Below are 20774 nucleotides of genomic sequence, written 5' to 3'. Positions count from 1 at the left end.
ACGAACCCGTTCCACTACCTCCAGGGAAGGTAGGCTGCCGCAAAGCAGGTGGTCTACCCCAGGCACATTTTGCTCCAGCCTTCCCATTTCTGCCACCATGACTGACAACCATGCTACCATCTTGCGGGCAACCTGCAACCCGCTTCTTACGATGATGAAGCCCCTTCTGCACCCGGCTCCCAAGTGCGAATAGCTTCATCATCATCATCATCAAGTTGTCTGCACGTCACTGATGTCCTCCTCAGGATCCCCAACAATGTCTGCTTCAGGAGCGTGAACGCTCGCAACACCACCTCCCACACCACTCTCCTCCTCACTACTTGCCCACCTAGTGGGAGAAGCGGCAGATGTCTCCTCCACTTCATGGCTGGGCAGTAGCTGCTGATTGTCCTCTATTAGATCATCCTCACTAAATAGTGGAGCTGAACCCACAGCATACAATACTTCTGTGGGGGAGGGATCAGCATAGGACAGAGGCAATGGGAGGACAGGGACTGCTCCCGGGCCATGCCAACTGAGGGTTGTGTCTGAAGAGCCCACCGACTGTTGACTGGGGGGGGTGTCAGATGTCACTTGTGATGAAGTGGATGACCGAGTCAACCAATCAATGAAGGCAGATGGGTTGCTGGTCGAGACACAACCTCTAGCTGATACCAGGAGATCAGGCCTCTTGCTGCAACTCCTGCTGCCACTCGCCCCTAGTCTGCTGCGACCGCTCCCTGATGAATTTAGGCATCTACCACTTCTCTGCCTGACACACCTATTCACCAGCTGAGTGCGTATATGTTACACTTATGAGAGGAGGACAATACACTCCACTACCAGTAAAACTATATTAGACTACAGAAACAAGTGTGTATCTTTGGATGCCCAAGTAACTAGGCCCAAATTAGTTTGACAGGAAAAATATAAAGGACACCACTTAGGTATACATACAGTTTACACTTATGAGAGGTGGACAATACATTCTGCTTAAAACTGTATTAGGCTACAAAAACAAGAGTGTAGCTTTGGCTGTCCTTTCACAGTAAGTAGGCCCAAATTAGTTTGACACGAAAAAAAAAAACACGTACACCACCTATGTACGCACAGGTTACACTTATGAGAGGACAACACGCTCAGCTACGCAACCTGTATTAGGCACTGAAATCAGGCGACTATGGCTTTTCATGCTCACCCTATCTGGCCAGTTAGCTTTAGAGTTGTAGTACACTAGTGCTGCAGCACAGAGCCGCTGTGTAGTACAGCCCAGTACAGTATTATTATTCACTAATAGCAGGTGACAATTGCTTTTAGTGCTCAGGCTAACTTGCCCCTATAAGCTTTAGAGTTGCTGTACACCACCCTGCCGCAGTACTGTGTCGGTGTAGTACACCCAAGAGTGTACTTTCTCTCTCCCCCTTCCCGGTCACTGCTTTTCTGCAGTGATTTGGGCTTGTGGTGAATCACTGCTGTGATGCTGTTTTTCTGTGCAACACACGCATGCACGCACGCACACATACACACTGTGCTCTCTCTGTGCAATAAAACGCTCTCTCTGAAATACAATGCTGGTATGGCTGGCCGCAAGATGGCTGACGATTATATAGGGCTTTGACATCACAGGGCTGGCTTGTTGCTGATAGGCTGCATGCAATTCAGGGTCATCCTGCCTACCCCGAGTTCCTTGCCCCATGTCCTCACATGTCGATCTGCCATTTTAGAGGCCCTGGAGCCTGGACCGCACTAAATGGAGTTTAATGAAGCGATTCTTTGCGAAAAAAAATTTCCTGAAATTCGCAACAAGTTTGAATTAGTCAGATACGCTCACCCCTAGTCGTATATATATATGGCACGGCCGTGCGGCAGGTCAACAAAGCGACTGTGTGTAACAGTGTATGCAATCTAATGATTGCATGTTATAGTCCCCTATAGGGACATTAAAAAAAAATAAAAAATAAAAAAGGGTAAAAAAAAGAAAGTAAAGAAAAATAGTTAATAAATGTGATTAAACCCCTTCCCTAATAAAAGTTTGAAACCACCCCCCCATTGAAATATATATGTATATATTTTTTTTAAATTTATTTTACACACATGTACGTAAACAAAAAACAAATGTGTGGGATCTCTGCGTGTGTAAATGTCCGAACTATAAAAAAAAAATAATATATATATATAAGATTAATTAAACCACACTGTCAATGGTGTATGCGTAAAAAAATACTAAAGTCCAGAACTGCGTTTTTTTTGGTCACTTTGTATACCCCCCCCCCAAAAAATATAATTTATATAAAAAGCGATCAAAAAGTCGCATAAAAATGGTACCGATAAAAACTACAGATCATGGCGAAAAAAAAAATGAGGCCCCATATATTAAATCTTTTTTATAAAGGGGGGACAGAAGAGGAAATTTTTAAAGCGTACCTGTCAGATAACCGAAAAAAATTAATAAAAATACTTATAGGTTGCTCAGTATCTCATCCTGATCATGTACATTTTTTTTGTGTGTATGACCTGTATTTCTCTCAGAATTAGCTTTATTTCTGAATTACCTTAATGTTGTCATCCAGAAACGGGGGGCGGATCCCTTTCCTTCTCCTGAGGTGATAACCACTCCCCCTCCTCCCCTCAGTCATTGGTCTCGGGAGTGAACATCTGTAACCCTTTAGTTTCTGGTTTTATACTAGATTATATTATATTTATTACATACACTGTGCTTACAGCTTTTAAAAAGCTACAGCTCCCAGCATACCCATTTGAGTTGTACTTTTGCAATAGCTGGAGGCATGATTGGTAAAACTCAGATTTACAGCAGTGTTGCTGCAGGCTGTGTTCCTCCTACTGTTGCAAAACTACAACTCCCAGCATGCCCACACATCATTTGGCTGTGCAGGCATGCTGGGACTTGTTTTGCAATAGCTGGAGGCATATGATTATAGTTCCCTTGTATTATATACATACACACATTGGAGGAGATTTATCAAAACCTGTCCAGAGAAAAAGTTGCCAAATTGCCCATAGCAACCAATCAGATCGCTTCTTTCGTTTTGCAGAGGCCTTGTTAAAAATGAAAGAAGCGATCTGATTGGTTGCTATGGGCAACTTTTCCTCTGCACAGGTTTTGATAAATCTCCCCCATTGACTTCATTTATTCATACACATTACCTAGACAACACACACACACACACACACACACACACACACACACGGACACTTACTTTTTAAACAAAAAATCCTCCATTCAGTCCCAAGCTTCTTTCATCATCTGCTCACAGGCAGCAGTGTAATCCCGCCCCTCCACCCTTCTCACACAAGGAGACTGAAGTAAACAGACAGTGAGAGAGCCGTTCACAGCAGTTTTAGATCTGCAGACCTGTCAATCATGAAGTGGGTCCATGAGGTACTGGATGACGAGTGGACACAGCCAGGCTGATATGTATCCCAGGAGGCAGTTGTTTGACTGGCTTTTTCAGTATGAAATACTGAAAAGTTTTTCATTAAAAGCAATTGCAGAACCTATTGGTTTTGCATGCTTTACCACTCATCAAAAGTTTTTATATCTGACAGTGCCCATTTAATCATGCTAATTTTCATACACAGTTATAATTTTTTTTTTAAACAAAATAAAACCTATATAGAAGTTTAGCAGAATTTTAATCATATGGACCTTAAGAACAAAGATAAGGTGTCATTTTTACTGAAAAGTGCACTGCGTACAATCAGAAGCCCCCAAAAATTACAAAATGTTTTTGTTTTTTTCTGCCCCACAAATAATTTTTTTGGGGTTTCGCCTTAGATTTTGTGGTGAAATGATTGTAATAACATCAAAGTACAATTGGTGGCGCAAAAAACAAGCCCTCATATAGGTCTGTAGGTGGAAAATTAAAAACTATGATGATTTTTAGAAGGTGCGGTGGAAAAGCAAGTGAAAACGAAAAAACCCTGTGTCCGTAAGGGGTTAAGCATATCCTGTAGATATGCCACAAAATGTCCCAGGTTGGAATACCCAGCTACAGTTATGGAATTTTAGCTGGCCACTCATCTTCTCCACAGTGGTTGCTGAAGGAGAAATACAGTATAAATTTGCAGCCATTAAAAGAACTGTGTCCACCATATGCTAATGGTTAGCAACTCTGGTTGAGCGGGTGCTGTGGAACAGAGGTGTCATTGTGATAAAGAAAACAAACTGGAAACTCCTCTTGTCATGTTCAGATTCAAAAGTATAATCATATATTGCTGGGCTCATTCCAGACATGGTAACCAATGCGTCTGAAACAAAGCTGTCTAGTTTTGCCCATAACAACAGCTCAGCTTTTATTTTACCAGAGCTGAAAAGGGCTACTCCGGCCCTAAGACATCCTATCCCCAAAGAGGTCTTAGCCGCCATGCCCCCTCCCATAGGCTTGCATTGAGGGGGCGCAGCGTGACGTCACACGAGGGCAGAGCCATGACATCACAATACTCCGGCCCCGTGATCGTGATTTTTCAGACCTGGAACGATGTTTGCTCCGGAGGATGATGATAGCGGGGTGCTGCATGAAAGATTGCGGGGGTTCCCCGCGATCAGGCATTTTATCTCCTATCCTTTGGATAGGGGAAAAGATGTCTTAGGGCAGGAGTACTCTGCCCCAAGACATCTTATTCCATATGCAAAAAGATAGGGGCTAAGATATCTGATCACGGGGGACCCCCACAATCTTTCATGCAGCACCCCGCTATCATCAGCCTTTGGAGCTAACATCGTTCCAGGTCTGATGGATCACGGGGTCAGACTGACAATGCAGGGCGGAGGCTCTTGACATCACAGCCATGCCCCCTCAATGCAAGTCTATGGAAGGGGGCGTGACTGCCATCACGCCCCCTCCCATAGACTTTCATTGAGGGGGCATGTCTGTGAAGTCATGAGCGGGGCGCGGCCATTACTTCACAAGTCTCCAGCACTGCACCCGAAGCTCTAAACGAATGCTGATTGCAGCAGTGAAATTATGGCGGTCCTCTGCATTCAGACATCTTATCCCCTATCCTTTGGATAGAGGATAAGATGTCTAGGGGTGGAGTACTCCTTTAAGATATGAAACCCGAGCTGTCATTGGTTGTTATCTTATGATGAGATTATGATAAATCTGGGTCAAAGTTTTAAATATCAAAATGGACAAACCACTAAAATCATATATACAAAAAATAAATTTGATCTAACCTGTTTAGGGGTACGGTCACACGTACAGGATCCTGCACAGATTTGATGCGCAGGATTTGTAACTGCCGATTAGAAGCTGTGCTCAGTCATTTAGTTTACATTGGAATCTGCAGCAGAAAATCCTGTGCATCAAATCCGCGTACATGTGAACGTACCCTAATTGTTGTCAGTGTAACAATAAAACCAAATCATGAGAAATAGAAATGATTCGTCTGTATACTAAATCATGACATGGTATTTATTCCCCATCATGTATAGCAGTGTTTTACAACCACTGTGCCAAAGGCTGTCCGGGCATGCCGGGAGTTGTAGTTTCGCAACAGCAAGAGGCACACTAGTGGGGAAACACTGATGTATAGTAAAAACCAGATGCAGATGGCTGGTGCACACAAATATTTCCTGTTATATCTTTACAGGGAATCAGCTAAAGATTCAAACAACAGATAACAGATCAGCAGCTCAAGAAAGTGAACACCCTGTACCTGCTTGTTGACAAACTTTAATACTCGTGCCCAAGGGTGTCCTTCAGCATCTTATAGACGTCACGTGCTATCAAAGGAGTCTACCTCTAAAAGTCAAAAGCATTGTTATACAGACACCATAGAACAGTCTAGTAAATATTCTAATTTTAGGCATGGACAAAGTACAGAAATGGGTTCAATGTGGCCAAACTGCTCATATTGATGCAAACCACTTGACACGGTAACAAAGAGAAGTCTTATCCCATTGATCTACAGCAAGAAAACCCAAAGCACCACGCTTGTTTTTAGTTCCTCAAACAGGTTCCACCTATTCTTTAATTTTTTTTTGCAGAACACAAATCCATATTCTTTCACAGTTCATCGTGTCTGCCTGTGCCAGGAGGAAGGCTTGGTTTGATGAACACTCCTTCCATGACTTTCCAGTAGTTATGGGCATTGGCAGTTGTGATCCCATGCACTTCTCTCTGTCCCCTGATGGGGTGGTTGTATTGCTCCCCAGTAACAGTCAGGTAAACATTGGTCCCGACATGCTTGAAGCGCACCGTATCTTCACGCTCCCACCGTGTGTCACTGCACTGCACAGTCCATGTGTCCAGGTCGTCTCCTTCCCCATCATCCCCAAAGGCACTTACTTCCTGTATAAAAAATAATAATATTAAAGTTGTATTGGAACATGCAAAAAACATTGACATGTCTGGTTCACAGGGGTCAGCAGTGCTCACATCACAGTCAGCTCAGTAAGCTGCCATCTCCACACCCTTTTCTCTGAATGTAGCTCTGCCTACTCTACCACTATGCAGGGAAATACAGGACTGTGTTACTACCAATGTATGTCTGTAGGGCAGCATGGTGGCTCAGTGATTAGAACTGTTACCTTGGAGTACTAAGGTTCTAAGGCTATGTTCACTCGGCTGCTGTTCTCCACTAAATAGAGCTCTGTCACTCAATTTGTTAAAAAAAAAAAAAAAAAATGAATAAATAGAAATACAGCATGTCGTATTTTTTCTCTATGCAACTGTAAAATACCAGACACCCGACAGACCCTATTCAAGTAAATGGAATACATCAGTGTCAGATGCGCTTTGACCCGTTCATGGGCCATTCAGCGCCATAATATATATTATTATCTGCAACCACTGCAGTGTCTGTCACTTATACTATCTTTCATTAGAACAGCATCTTTTAGCTGTTGAAGGACTACAACCCCTATTATGTGCATGCTGGTAGTTGTAGTCCTGGAATACATACACAATATAGATGGAAGGTAATGCCCCGTAAGCAGCTATTAGGGCGTGCAGCATGCTGTAGTAGTCACTCCTACTGACGGACTGGGCATTGCCAAAGTCACGGCTCTGCTTTCTCTGCCTGGAAAGGACTACTTATGGGGCATTAGCATGCAGTGCAGGAGAATTTTAAAGGGGTACTCCTAAGGAGACAAAAAATTTTTTCAAATCAACTGGTGCCAGAAAGTTAAACAGATTTGTAATAGGGATCGACAGATATCGTATTTTTTTTTTTTAGGGCAGATACCGATAATCGGTGGAGGTTAGAGCCGATAACTTATACCGATATTCCGGTATAAGTTATCGGCTATTTATCCCCCCGCGAGACCGCTGCAGATCATTGATTTAAAGCGGACGCTTTAAATCAATGCACTGCAGTGGCTTTTGCGGTGCCATAGGCCGCCGCCGCCACCCGCTTTTCTCCCCCCTGCCTGTTTGGGGGTCCTGAGTCCTATCACTGCCACCGCTCCGCGCCCCCTACTGCCGCGTCGCACCCCCCCACCGCACCGGCCCCATTGCCTCCCCCATCCCCGGTTTTATAATTACCTGTTCCAGGGGCCCGGGGTCCACTCTACATCTGGCTCCGGTGGCATCCTCCTGAGCTGTCACTGTGCGCACTGACTGTGACGTAACGTCGCGCACGTCACTCGTCATTGCGCACAGCGTAACGCAGGATGCAGCAGAAGCCAGAAGTAGCGTGGGCCCTGGGAACAGGTGGGGGCGGTGCGGGTGGCAGGGCATTATCGGCAAGGTAATTACCGATAATGCCCAAAATCGTGATTATCGGACGATAATATCGACCAAACCGATAATCGGGCATAGAAGTAATTTACAGATCTGTATAACTTTCTGGCACAAGTTAATCTGAAAACATGCTTTTTCCTCCAGAGTACCTTGTTAAAATGGAATTTTCTTCCCTTGTTGCCACCATTATAGGGTAAAATCTGATGACAGGTTCTTTTTAAGAGAGACATAGCTCTATTCTGAGCCACATAAAGGTTGTTTTTTGTGACAATTTTTTTTTTTTTTTTTTTTTTTTTTTATCGCTACCACTTTCATTTTAGTGGACTTTTTATTCATTTTTTTCTGATATATGATGTAACCAAAAATCAGCAATTCTGACATTTGGTATTTACTGTATATAATCAAGTATATATACTCACCTCCCCAGTTCTCTCGGTCCTGTTGCCTAGTACCGTGTTTCTCCGAAAATAAGACCGGGTCTTATATTAATTTTAGTCACAAAAAACACACTAGGGCTTATTTTCAGGGTAGGGCTTATTTATTTACGGTATGTACCTTGAACAACATGGTGGGCTGTAGCAATATGGAGGATGGGGGGGGGCTGTAGCAGTGTGGAGGATGGGGGGGCTGTAGCAGTGTGGAGGATGGGGGGGGGGGGGGCTGAAGCAGTGTGGAAGATGGGGGGGCTGAAGCAGTGTGGAAGATGGGGGGGGGGGGCCTGAAGCAGTGTGGAGGATGGGGGGGGCTGTAGCAGTGTGGAGGATGGGGGGGGCTGTAGCAGTGTGGAGGATGGGGGGGCTGTAGCAGTATGGAGGATGGGGGGCTGTAGCAGTATGGAGGATGGGGGGCTGTAGCAGTATGGAGGATGGGGGGCTGTAGCAGTGTGGAGGATGCCACCCCCCCCCTCCCTATCTTCCACACTGCTACAGCCCCCCAGCCTCCACACTCCTGCAGCCCCCCATCCTCCACACTGCTACAGCCCCCCCATCCTCCACACTGCTACAGCCCCCCCATCCTCCACACTGCTACAGCCCCCCCATCCTCCACACTGCTACAGCCCCCCCATCCTCCACACTGCTACAGGTTTGGGAAGTCTGCGGGCATTACTGGCGGCCGCGGTCTGCAGCCCACCCTGATAATCCTGCTAGGGCTTACTTTCGGGGTAGGGTTTATTTTCAGGGAAACAGGGTAGCTGCAGGGACCGTCCACATCCCGGTGGGGAGGGTGAGTGGGTCCGCGATGAAAAACTCGGCTTATAACTCGGAGTATATACAGTAATTGCATCTATGCAAGATCATAAACATATTTTAATAGCTCGGACAATGCTGCACATGGTGATGGCAACTTAATTTTTTTCCTTTATCTTTTTTTTAATTTGTAAAAATGGGGTTGATTTTAATTATTAGGGGAGGGGCTTTTGCATTTTTTTTTTTTAACATTTTTATTCATTTTTTTATTTTAACACTTTTTAAGTCCCCATAGGGAACTATGATAAGACGTCTTGATTACTTACACTGTTTAATGTTATGCCATAGCATAGTATTGGTCAGTGATAGAAAAAAAAACTAATGGCCTATACTCCCAACTTGCTATCTATACTAGACTGGCCGGTGTCAGACTCCCAGCAAAATATGTATGTGATCAAGTAATTGCATGTAATAGTCCTCAATGGAGAACAAAAAAATAAAAATTTGTGTGTGTATATAAGCACCACCTAATGAAAGTTGCAATCACCCTGCTTTTCCCATTTTTCAAATAAAATTATTTCAATAAAAACTAAATTTTTGGTATTGCTGCATGCAGAAATGTCCAAACTATTAAAATATAATGTTTATATATTTCTAATTTTGTCCCACAAATACGTTTTTTTGGCCTCGCCGTAGATTTCATGGTAAAATGAATAATGTCATTATGAAGTGCAATTGGTCTTGTTGGTGGAAAACTGCAAGAGTTGTGGGTTTTAAAAGGTTAAAGGGGAGCTCCAGTGGGGAAAAAAAGTTTTCAAATCAACTGGTGCCATAAAATTAAACAGATTTATAAATGACTTCTATTAAAAAAAATCTTAACCCTCTAGTACTATAAGCTGCTGTATACTACAGAGATTTGTGAATTTCTTTTCAGTCTGAGCACAGTGCTCTCTGCTGACACCTCTGTCCTTGTTAGGAACTTTCCAGACCAGGAGAGGTTTTCTATGGGGATTTGCTTCTAATCTGGACAGTTCCTGACACGGACAGAGGTATCAGCAGAGAGCACTGTTGTCGGACTGAAATGAACTTTCTCTCTAGTATAAAGCAGCTGATAAGTACTAGAAGGCTTCAAATTTTGAAATAAAAGTAATTTACATATCTGTTTAACTTTCTGGCACCAGTTGAGTTGAAAAAATTTGTTTTCCACTTTCCCCTTCTATCATAAGTATACAGTGGCGAAATATATATACACACACATACACACAAAGTATTTGTGCGTATTAGATAGATATATATATATATATATATATATATATATATATATATATATATATATATATATATATATATATATATATATATATATATATATATATATACACACATACACACACACTTCTAGGGGCATGGAAGATGCTTCAGGGGAGTGGCAGATGCTTCTGGGGGGGCGTGGCTTATATGGACACAGAGACTGAACTGCAAGCCAGTACTCAGAGAGCATAAAAGTCACATGATCTCTGTCTCCAAGGGTGGGGGCCAGAGGCAGTTAGGGTAAGAAAGAAGAGAGTGGACGCAGGATAGAGCATTTCGCCTGATTTGTGCTTTATAAAGCTCCGCGACGGTGCATTGCTTACTTACTTGCTTGGGAATATATATTTATCATTACATGAGGGAAATAAATAAATGATATGGTTCTTAACTGGACTACCCCTTTAAGGAGGCAAAAGACCGTGCAAAGATGAAAATTTACTGTGTCCTCAATGCCAAAACAACTCTGCATCATTACAGGGTTAATAGCATGAAGAGTATCACACGAGAGCTTTCAAGCAATGAGGCTCCTTGCATGGCAGGAAGGATTCTTCCACGATGACAGGATCATACTGATAATATCTATCCAATCCCGGCCACAATATTTCAGACCATCAATTATTTACTGGAGGTTTGAAATTTAGTAATGTACAAGCAAACTTTTATAGGAAAAGCCAATGTTTTATCTTCACCAAGATTAAGAAACAAAGAAGCTGAGGATTGTTTCTCCCTTAGGGCTGGTTCATAGTCAGAGATATGTCACTTTTGCCTAAATTGTGTCCCCTGTACTACTGACTACGATTTTATTTGTGGCATAGAAATTTCTGCACAGACCACTATTCTGTACCACAAAAAGATTGTAAACGAACGTTTACTTTTTCTTCTATTGAAGTATATTAGTGACATATTGTGTGGTAAAGGCCGATATGTGTATTTAATTAAATGTACTTTTTTTTCTGGTTTTTCAATTCTTGCTTGCAAGACTGTGCCATTTTAGAATAGTCACAGTTCTATCTTTGTCTGGAAAAGGGACTGCAAATAGTCAGGGTGGTCCCCAGCTACGACTGACAGATCTCTCCCTATATCCAATAGGGAGAGATCTCTCAGTCAGTCAGTCAATCTATAGGTGGGCTTATTTGTTTCCGTACAGACTGTTACTGTACCCCACAATTCAGCAACCTCAAAAATACAAACTCTTTTCTTCTATTCATACCTGGTTGTTGGATAGAGGGGAGGAGAAGTGATGTGAGTGGAGGTTCTTCCCTGTGTTCACATGAGTAAGGCGGATAGTTTGGCCACACTTTACAGGTTCCCCGCGGTTACACTCTCCATCTTTTTTGCCTCTTATCCTCCAGTAGCTGTTTGCATCATCAGAAGCCTCCACACCGGTGACGGACTGTTGGCCGCTTCCTAATAGATAAAAGTGAAACATTTCAGGTTACATACTGTACATCTAATGCCTTAATATAAAGCTTTATTTAAAGGATATGAACAGTTCTGCCTCCATGGTATTGCTCCGATTAGTCAACTTTGCTGTATCGTAACATTTTGTGAAAACCAATGTAGTTCCATAATTATTAGCGACTGGTGATTATAGGCGATACCAGTTATGTTTATATTCTTTGTAGTTTAGACTTTTATTTAAAGTGTACCTGTCACAACCTCAAAAGAAAAAAATTCTTCTGGTTACTGTTTAGGGGTTAAGCACATAAACATGATCTGAAACTGATAAAGGACTCAGTTTTTTCATTTTTACTAATTTTCTTCTCCTCCCCTTCTAAAAATCATAACGCTTTCAGTTTTCCCATCTACAGACCTATATGAGGGCCTATTTTTTGCGCTACCAATTTTACTTTGTAATGACATCAGTCATTTCACCACAAAATTCCACGACAAAACCCAAATACATTTTTTTGTGGGACAAAACTTGGAAAAAAAACCCGCAATTTTTTTTATTTTTGTTGGATTCAGTTTCTACGCAGTGCACTTTTTGCTGAAAATGACACCTTATCTTTACTCTGTAGGTCCATAAGATTAAAGTGATACCCTACTTATATAGGTTTCATTTTGTTTTACTTCTGTAAAAAAAATTACATCTTTGCATGAAAATTTGTATGTTTAAAATTGTCCTCTTCTGACCCCTATAACTTTTTTTTATTTTTTCGTATATGGGGCCATATGAGGGCTCATTTTTTGCGCTGTGATCTCAAATTTTTTTTGTTTAGATGGGACCTTTTTAGACTTTTTTTTTAGAGCATACAGAGTGACCAAAAATATGCAATTCTGGACTGGGTATTTTTACGTATACGTTATTGACTGTGCGGTTTAATTAAGATTATATTTTTATAGTTCAGGCATTTACGTTCGCGGCGATACCACATAGATTTATCTTTATTTTTGTTTCCATTTTTTTTTCTTTATACTATTTTTTTAGTCCCTATAAGGGACAATTACATGCAATCCTTGGAATGCATACACTGTGCAATGATATGCCATAGCATAGTATTGATCAGTGTTATCGGTGCTCTGCTGCTACAGCCTGCCATGGCTGGCTGGAGCATTAGATCATCGATCGGATGGAGAGGAGGCAGGTAAGGGCCCTATCAGCTCCGCTGAGCTGCCAGAACAGTTTTACATTTTTGGCCGAAAAAAAACGCCTTAATCCTGGCGTTTTTCTCCCATAGAAGTCTATAGGAGTGAAAAAACGCCAAGAAAAACGATATGTGGGTTTTAACTGACGTTTTTGCAGGCGGTTTTTATTCTTTTTTGGACTTTAGCACCCAAAAAAGTGACGGAGATAACCTTTTTTAATCAAATTTCGTAGCGGACCATAAAAAAAAAAAAAAAAAAAATACAGTAGTGAAGGAAAAAAATTGTATCTAACCAAATTTTTCTTTTTGATATCAGAATTTTTATTCATTTTTAAAACAGGGATCAATTTATGTGTGCAGGCAGGGCACTAAAAATGTAGCCAACAATAATAAAAGTGTAGTGTGTGTGTGCGTGCGTGTTCCACTTTTTATTTATTTTTTACATTTATTTTTTTAGGTAGTACTACTACTCCCAGCATAAAACACATTGTTCCATGATGGGAGTAGTAGTACCTGTACTAACTGACAGATCACCTGGGTCCATATACACACACACACACACCTATTCATATTTCCCACAGAGAGCTGTGATTGGCTGGAACCATCCGGCCAATCACCACTTTGGGCGGAAAATATGAATGAGTGATGTTCTATTCACATCACTGGCCGGAGTATAGTGCAGAGATGTGAGCGCTGTATAGAGCCACATCTCTGCTATATTATGGACGATCGCATCAGGTGTCATGACTGACACCCGGGGCGATATGTCTATTAGTACAGGTACTACTACTCCCATCATGGAACAGTCTGTTCCATGCTGGGAGTAGTAGTAGTACTACCTAAAAAATTGTAACAAAAATAAAAAAGTTAAAAACACACACTTATTAAAAATGTATTACATTTTCGTTATAAAAAGATATAAATTTCATTAACCCCTTAGGGACCAAGCGTTTTTCTGTTTTTTGCTAAAAATCCATATGATGGCTTATTTTTTGCGCCACCAATTCTACTTTGTAATGACATCAGTCATTTTACCCAGATATCTACGGCAAAGTTGGGAAAAAAAAATCATTGTACAACAAAATTGAAGAAAAACACCATTTTGTAACTTTTGGGTGCTTCCGTTTCTACGTCGTACATTTTTCCGTAAAAATTACACTTTTTATTCTGTAGGTCCATACGGTTAAAATTATACCCTACTTATATAGGTTGGATTTTGTTGTACTTTTGGGAAAAATCAGAACTACATGCACGAAAATTAATACATTTAAAATTGTCCTCTTCTGACCTCTATAACTTTATTTTTCCGCATACAGGGCGGTATGAGGGCTCATATTTTGCGCCGTGATCTGAAGTTTTAATCGGTATCATATTTGTTTTGATCTGACTTTTTGATCGCTTTTTATTATGGTATAAAAAGTGACCAAAAATACGTTATTTTGGACTTTGGAATTGTTTTGCGCGTACGCCATTAAACGTGCGGTTTAATTTATCATATATTTTTATAGTTTGGACATTTACGCATGTGGCGATACCACATGTTTATTTTATTATGTTTATATAGTTTTTATATGGAAATTGGAAAAGGGTGGGGGGGATTGAAACTTAATAAGGAAGGGGTTAATGTGTGTGTTTTTAAACTTTTTTTTTTTTTTTTTTTTTTTTTAGGGGACTTTTAGGAGGAATCATTCGACTCCTCATACAGAGGCTTCATCATTCAGAGCGCAGGAGTTGCCGCAGCAGGAGAGGTAAGCCCTCAGGCCACCGGGGACAGGATAAAGGCACCTTTAGACAAGTTGACAGCGGTGATGTGAAGGTTAATAGCCGGCCGCGGTGATCGCCGTATGTCGGCTATTAACGCCGGCCCCCAGCTACAGGAATCAGCTGGGGGCCAGCCAGTATGACATGGGCTCGAGTCGGGAGCCCACGTCATACCCCGTTAACGGCCATTGGACGAGCATAGACGTCCATGGTCGTTAATGGGTTAAATACATTTTTTCTCCATCACTACTGCATCCTTTTTCTTGTACCCAACAAATTTTGGGTACACAAAAAAAATTAAAAATAAATTAAAAAAAAAAACACCAAAAAGGGCCAAAAATGCAATATCCACTCAAATGCAAAAAACGACAGAAAAAAAACGCAAGAAAAAAACCCGCCAGACACAGGAAAATGCTAAGTAGAAACTTAGCCTTAGGGTGGGGGCTACAGGTGCCGTATTTTGCTGATCACTCTTCCCCCAGAATTCGGAAGCTCCATTACATCTGACATGTGAACAGAGCAGCGGAATCCCATTGAGATCAATAGAAAGCTGCTGCAAGCAGAACCCACACAACATTTTTGTAGTGTGGAAAAAGCCTCTCTATGGAATTCTATTCCTAGGGAGTAGTGGAGTAGAGTTTCCCAACCAGGGCACCTCCAGCTGTTGAAAACTACAACTTCCAGCATGCCCGGACAGCCAAAGGCTGTCCGGGCATGCTGGGAGTTGTAGTTTTGCAACAGCTGGAGAAGCCGGGTTGAGGAGCACTGCTTTAAGAACATACAGGGAGTGTCACAGCCATAGACAACTCAGGTGTGCACTGACAGCCTGTGACCTCCAGGAGGCAGTGCCATGTGACCCCATCAGGGCAGGTGCACGTGTCAGGTACTGTGCAATCCCGTTCGTGATTTTTAGAGAATGTTGGGAGTTGTAGTCTCATCCCAGCGAGGCAGTGGTCACTGAAACATATGGCGACCTAGGCGGGCAGAGCGCTGTCATATATTAGATAGAGCAGCATCTTACTTTACGGTATCCTACCTGCGTGTTCCATGACATCCAGGCTACGGTCAGTGAACACTCACCTGAGCCGTACTTGACATCGTGGGAGTGGAGCCGCACGTTATGGCGGGTATTGAGCAGCTTGAGCACGGATCCGCACGTCACGTATTCCGCCGTCTCGTCATTCCCCTGGCCCGGACACCAGGTGCAGCAAAGACCGAGAACAAGGAGCCCGAATCCCGCCCGCAGCATTGCTTCCCCGGCACCTCAGCCTGGATCCTCTACAACTTCCCTCAACATGTCAGTGCGGCCAATCAGGGAGCGACAGCAAAGAAGGGCGGGGCTGTTCGACATTGCAGCCAATCGTAGAAGCGAGGCTCGTGTGTGAGCGTGGTCTATAGGAACCTCCTGATTGGTAGCCGTATAGTAGCCCTGAGGGAGGTGGATGACTGTGGGTTGTAGACACGAGGGAGAGAGGGATTGGTCCACGCTATGGCCCATTCAATGTCAGCCAGCCAATCAGGAGACCGGACACTCATTACGCTGATCCTCGGCTGCAGTTTAGTCGTGCGGTCTGCTGCTTAGTTCTGACAGCGCTCGTGTCACACACGTTCTTATACAGATATTACTACTTTGGAGTGTTCTGTGCTCATACCTTGTACTATGCAAAAGAAGCTGTCAAGCCCGGCTTGGGGGTCTTCCTCCCTCTATTAACTATTTATTTAGTACAGTGTCTCCCAACCGGGGTGCCTCCAGGTGTTATAAAACTACAACTCTCAGCATGTTCGGACAGCCTTTGGCATGCTGGGAGATGTAGTTTTGCAACAGCTGGAGGCACACTGGTTGGGAAACATTTATTTAGTGATTGCAGGGTTTATCAATCAGCCTCTAGTGATCACTTACTGGTCACTAGAGGGAGAAAGACGCTGATACAGGCCTGATGGGAGTGTAAGGCCGTGTTCACATGACAGAAAATCTGTGCGGAATTCCGTGTGAATTTTCCACACAGAATTCCACGTGAATTTATTGCCCATTAACTTTAATGGGATTCTGCAAGTTCATTCACACAGAAGAATTTCTGCATGCGGAATTCTGCTGCTGAAATTCTGTAATATGCGGTCTAGAAAAATATGTCTACTCTTATTCTGCCCTAGCTGCGAAATCCCATTGTGGACCGACTTTCTGCCGTATTCGTGAGAAATGCATGCAGATTTTTTTCCCGCAGCCGGGGGTACTACTACACCCATCATGGAACAGAGTATGTTCCATGTTAGAGGGTAGTAGTACAGGGGCTGAGATATTGATTGCATTGGGTCTCAATTCTGAGACCCGCAGTGATCCTAAGTTATTAACCTGGGGAGCTGGCGGCATGCCAGCCACACCGTTCCCCAGCAATGTCCATTGCATTTTTATAACTTTCAAATTCAAATACCCTGCCGGGAGCCCTGAATGGCTGGCTCTGAGCAGCCATTCAGGTCTTCTGGTGGGGTTATTAAAATTCCACACAGGAGCTGTCTCGCCTACTACAGCTCCCATTATAGACAGTGTCTTAGGGGAGATGTGAGCAGCAGCAGGCAACGATGTGAGAGGCGGAGATGTAAACGGCAGAGAGGTGACGGGGCTTGCAGAGATGTGAGCGGCGTGCACTGCCAGAGGTCCGCAACATCTGACATCAGATTTTTTCCCCATGCGCTCCAAGCACTTACAGCATCAGTGATACTAGTAGCGCACTGGGGGAAAACTCATGTCAGCTGTTGTGGAGCTCCGGTGTAATGAGAACTCACAGCTGACAGAATCTTGAGGGATGCAGGATTTTTTAGCTGTGCGCTCCTGCAGGCAGGCGTGACAGGCCAGGAGCAAGCGCAGCAGAGCCTTGTCCATGAGTCATGTTGTCCAGGATGCTGCCTCTGGACTCGGTGTGGCCAGTTTTTAAGCCATGATTTCTGTAACAATTAAATAAAACTATATTAAAAAGGTTAATGTTTTGCCAAAATGAAAAACATATGCGATGTCCCAGTACAGGTACACGATCCTGTACTACCTGTAGGCCCTGTAAGGTTGAGTCCCTCAGTGACCTGGGGGCTCCGCTGCAGGGTCTCCCCTTGTTCTCCTGTTGGTTTAATAAATGTGTGTATGTTCCTTTAATGCATAGACAGGATCCCTATGTCTAGATAGTATACAGTACCTGTGAGTAAGCCTGTCACATGTTATGTAGTTACTAGGGATGTAAGAAAAAAATCGATTCGCGCGATTATCGCGATTTTTTCATTTGCCGATACTGAATCGATTCAAAATATTTTTGAATCGATTCTTTTAGGGATGTGGAATTTTTATCTCCTGACGCCCGGAACAGCATGTCCCGGGCATCAGGAGATACAAGTTCCACATTTGTGGAGCCGGGCAGGCCGGATCTGACACGGTGGCGCTATGGGTGTATGGAGCTGGCTCCGACTCGTGCCCGCTACGTACTATGCGACCCCCAGCTGATTTCAGTAGCCGGGGGCCGCCGCTAATAGTCAGCATGCGGCGATCGCCGCGGCTGGCTATTAAAGGAGTAGTCCGGCGCACACTTTTCTCATTTTATCCCGTCCGGGCTGCAAAATAAAAGAAAATACACTTTCTCTTACCTGCCAATGAGCCCCCGGAGCTCCAGTACAGGTGTTCAGTCCTCGGGCTGTATTCTTCTTACTTCCTGTTAGCCCGGCACGTCACACGGAGCTTCAGCCTATCACCGTCCGCAGCGATGTCCCGCCTCAGCCAGTGATAGGCTGAAGCTCCGTGTGACGTGCCGGGCTAACAGGAAGTAAGAAGAATACAGCCCGGGGACGGAACACCTGTACCAGAGTGTACCGGAGCTCCGGGGGCTTGTTGGCAGGTAAGAGAAAGTGTGTTTTCTTTTCTTTTGCAGCCCGGACGGGATAAAATGAGAAAAGTGTGCGCCGGAGTACTAGATCGCCGCTGTCAAAGCTGACAGCGGTGTCTATTGGGATCTATGAATGCTCCCAGGTGGGCGATGTATCGGGATATATCGTGATGTATCGTCACCTAGACGGTATCGCGATATATCGGGATATATCGAATCGCCACACTGGTATCGCGATTCGAATCGTATCGCCAAATTCTTGGCGATTCACACCCCTAGTAGTTACATGATTTGTAGTAACACGTACTCCCAGATAGCACCAGCTTAACCTATGACCCACAGCTTGACCAATGGGCTTTAGTCCAGCCCCCACTATATAAAGGGGTGGCCATCTTCAATTAGTTCTCCTAGACCCTGCCATCTGATCTGAGAACAAGTCTTTGATGAAGCAGCTACCAGAGATCTCAGGACAAGTATTAAGCATCTGGAGGCCACAAAGCTAAAGTCTCTCCAGTAAGTCTACAAGTCTATGTCCGCTGTCACTACATCTAGTCAATCCCTGCACATAGTCAAGTCAAGTCTAATTACAAGTCAAAGTCAAGTTTATTACAAGTATTGGTCCAGCAAGCTGCGAGGTCCTCTGGGTACTGGCCATCTCTCTGGGAAATCTGGCCTTAGCTGTGAATATAATTACACCTGTCTTCTACTCAGTAAAGCCTCCGTTTACCCATAACTGTTTGTGGATTCTTTATTCACTATTAGCCCGTGGGATAGCGGAGAATCCAGGCATGTGGGGTTCCGGAACCCGAAAACCACACTGGCGTCATAAACACATAGGGGTTAATACTATCCGACCCCCGGGGTTAACATCAGATCCGACCACTCATCACCGCAACACCCGTGGCCCCGCCATTCACCACAGTGGCTCACCACAGATACAAAACATTATATAAATGTACAACATATAAAATTGCGGTAAAATCACTGCATTTTTGCCACAGTTTTAAACAAATTGCCACTAATTACACTAGTGTGATTATAGACCTAAAGCTGTCTGGGCTGCACAGTGCCCATAGACAGCACACAGACTTACATTGTATCTGCCAGGACCTGTCATTCATCCTGTCTGCAAGGACTTTCCTGATGAGGTAATCGTAGGTCCTGACAGAAACAATGTAAGTGTGTGTGTGTGTGTGTGTCAGTCTGTGCAATGGACATAGAGAAGGAGAAGAACATAGTAGGGGAAAGCATAGGGGGAGGGGCGGGAGTTGCCATAGGGAGCAGTGTGTATTCGCATCATAGAAATGATATATACAGCAGGTCAATTGAAATACTTAATCACAGCATATATATTGCTTGCCTAACCAGTGTGGAATCACTAACAGATATTGTGTGGGGTGTGATTTAATATTTTAACCCCTTGAAGACACAGCTTTTTTTTTCATTTCTGTATTTCTGTTTTTTCCTACTCACTTTTTAAGAGCAATAACTTTTTTTTTCATCCAAAGGCCCATATGGGGCTTGTTTTTTGTGCGACCAATTGTATGTTGGAATAACACCTTTCATTTTACTCTATAATGTATGGCACAACCAAAACTTGTAATGACACACATCCAGAAAAATCATTCCTTGCCCTTTAGGTGGTTTATCACACGCTTAAAACAACATCATAAAATGCATAGTCAAAGGAAACCACGGGGTCACAGGAAACCATACAATTTATGATGCCATTTTAAGCGTTAAATAAGCCACCTAAAAAGCAAGAACTGGTTTGTGCTGGGTTTCTCTACGTGTTACCACATTAACTTATATTAGCTGAGATTCAGCACGATTCAGGGAGCACAACATTGCGATCTCTGACCCTACAACCCATTTTACAAGCAAAGCCATGTAGCTCTAGCCTAATAGTGTCACCTTTTGTTCTTTATACAGTTAGGCTATGTTCACACGGCAGAATTTCTGCATGGAATTCCACATGAAAATTCTGCATTAATTTATAGCCAATACACTTCAATAGGATTCCGATGTCCCATTCACACAGCAGAATTTCCACCACAGAATTTCTGCTACAGGAATTCCTTCTGTGGAATTTACTGCAGAATTTTCATTCAGAATTCTGTGCAGAAATTCTGCCATGTGAATATAGCTTCATAGTCACCACACACACTAAAACAGTGATCTTCTCAGTGCTTTGTATCAGTAGTAATGCTTTTTTATTAAGTGTTCTGTAAATGCCCCATACGTTAATAATGCCCACCTTTGTGCTCTTTACTGTGTAATAATGTCCACATTGTGTCTCCTATAGCATTATAATGCCCTACACCTGACACCTCTGTATGCCTGTAACAGACATCCTCCTCTTAGGCTAGGTTCACACTACTG

General features: G+C 43.2%; 1 protein-coding gene across 1 annotated transcript; it reads right to left on the bottom strand.

Annotated features, from left to right (window-relative positions):
* Positions 1 to 5659: 5659 nt before the first annotated feature.
* SDF2L1 (stromal cell derived factor 2 like 1) lies at positions 5660 to 15974 on the bottom strand. Its single transcript, XM_056552325.1, has 3 exons — positions 15613 to 15974; positions 11394 to 11590; positions 5660 to 6293 (listed from the first exon to the last, which is right to left on the bottom strand). The coding sequence occupies exons 1-3, from the start codon at positions 15779 to 15781 to the stop codon at positions 6009 to 6011; spliced, it is 651 nt and encodes a 216-aa protein (XP_056408300.1). The 5' UTR covers positions 15782 to 15974; the 3' UTR covers positions 5660 to 6008.
* Between the last annotated feature and the right edge of the window lie 4800 nt (positions 15975 to 20774).

Source organism: Hyla sarda, chromosome 1, assembly GCF_029499605.1.
Source record: "Hyla sarda isolate aHylSar1 chromosome 1, aHylSar1.hap1, whole genome shotgun sequence".
NCBI lineage: Eukaryota > Metazoa > Chordata > Amphibia > Anura > Hylidae > Hyla > Hyla sarda.
Note: the sequence above shows the minus strand (reverse complement) of the source record. Positions and strands in the feature narration are given on the sequence as shown.

Coding starts and splice junctions, on each gene's coding strand:
- SDF2L1 (XM_056552325.1), bottom strand. CDS start 15,781: ATGCTGCGGGCGGGATTCGGGCTCCTTGTTCTCGGTCTTTGCTGCACC. Junction 11,591..15,612: donor CGATGTCAAGTACGGCTCAG/GTGAGTGTTCAC, acceptor TTTATCTATTAG/GAAGCGGCCAACAGTCCGTC. Junction 6,294..11,393: donor CCCCTCTATCCAACAACCAG/GTATGAATAGAA, acceptor TTTTTTATACAG/GAAGTAAGTGCCTTTGGGGA.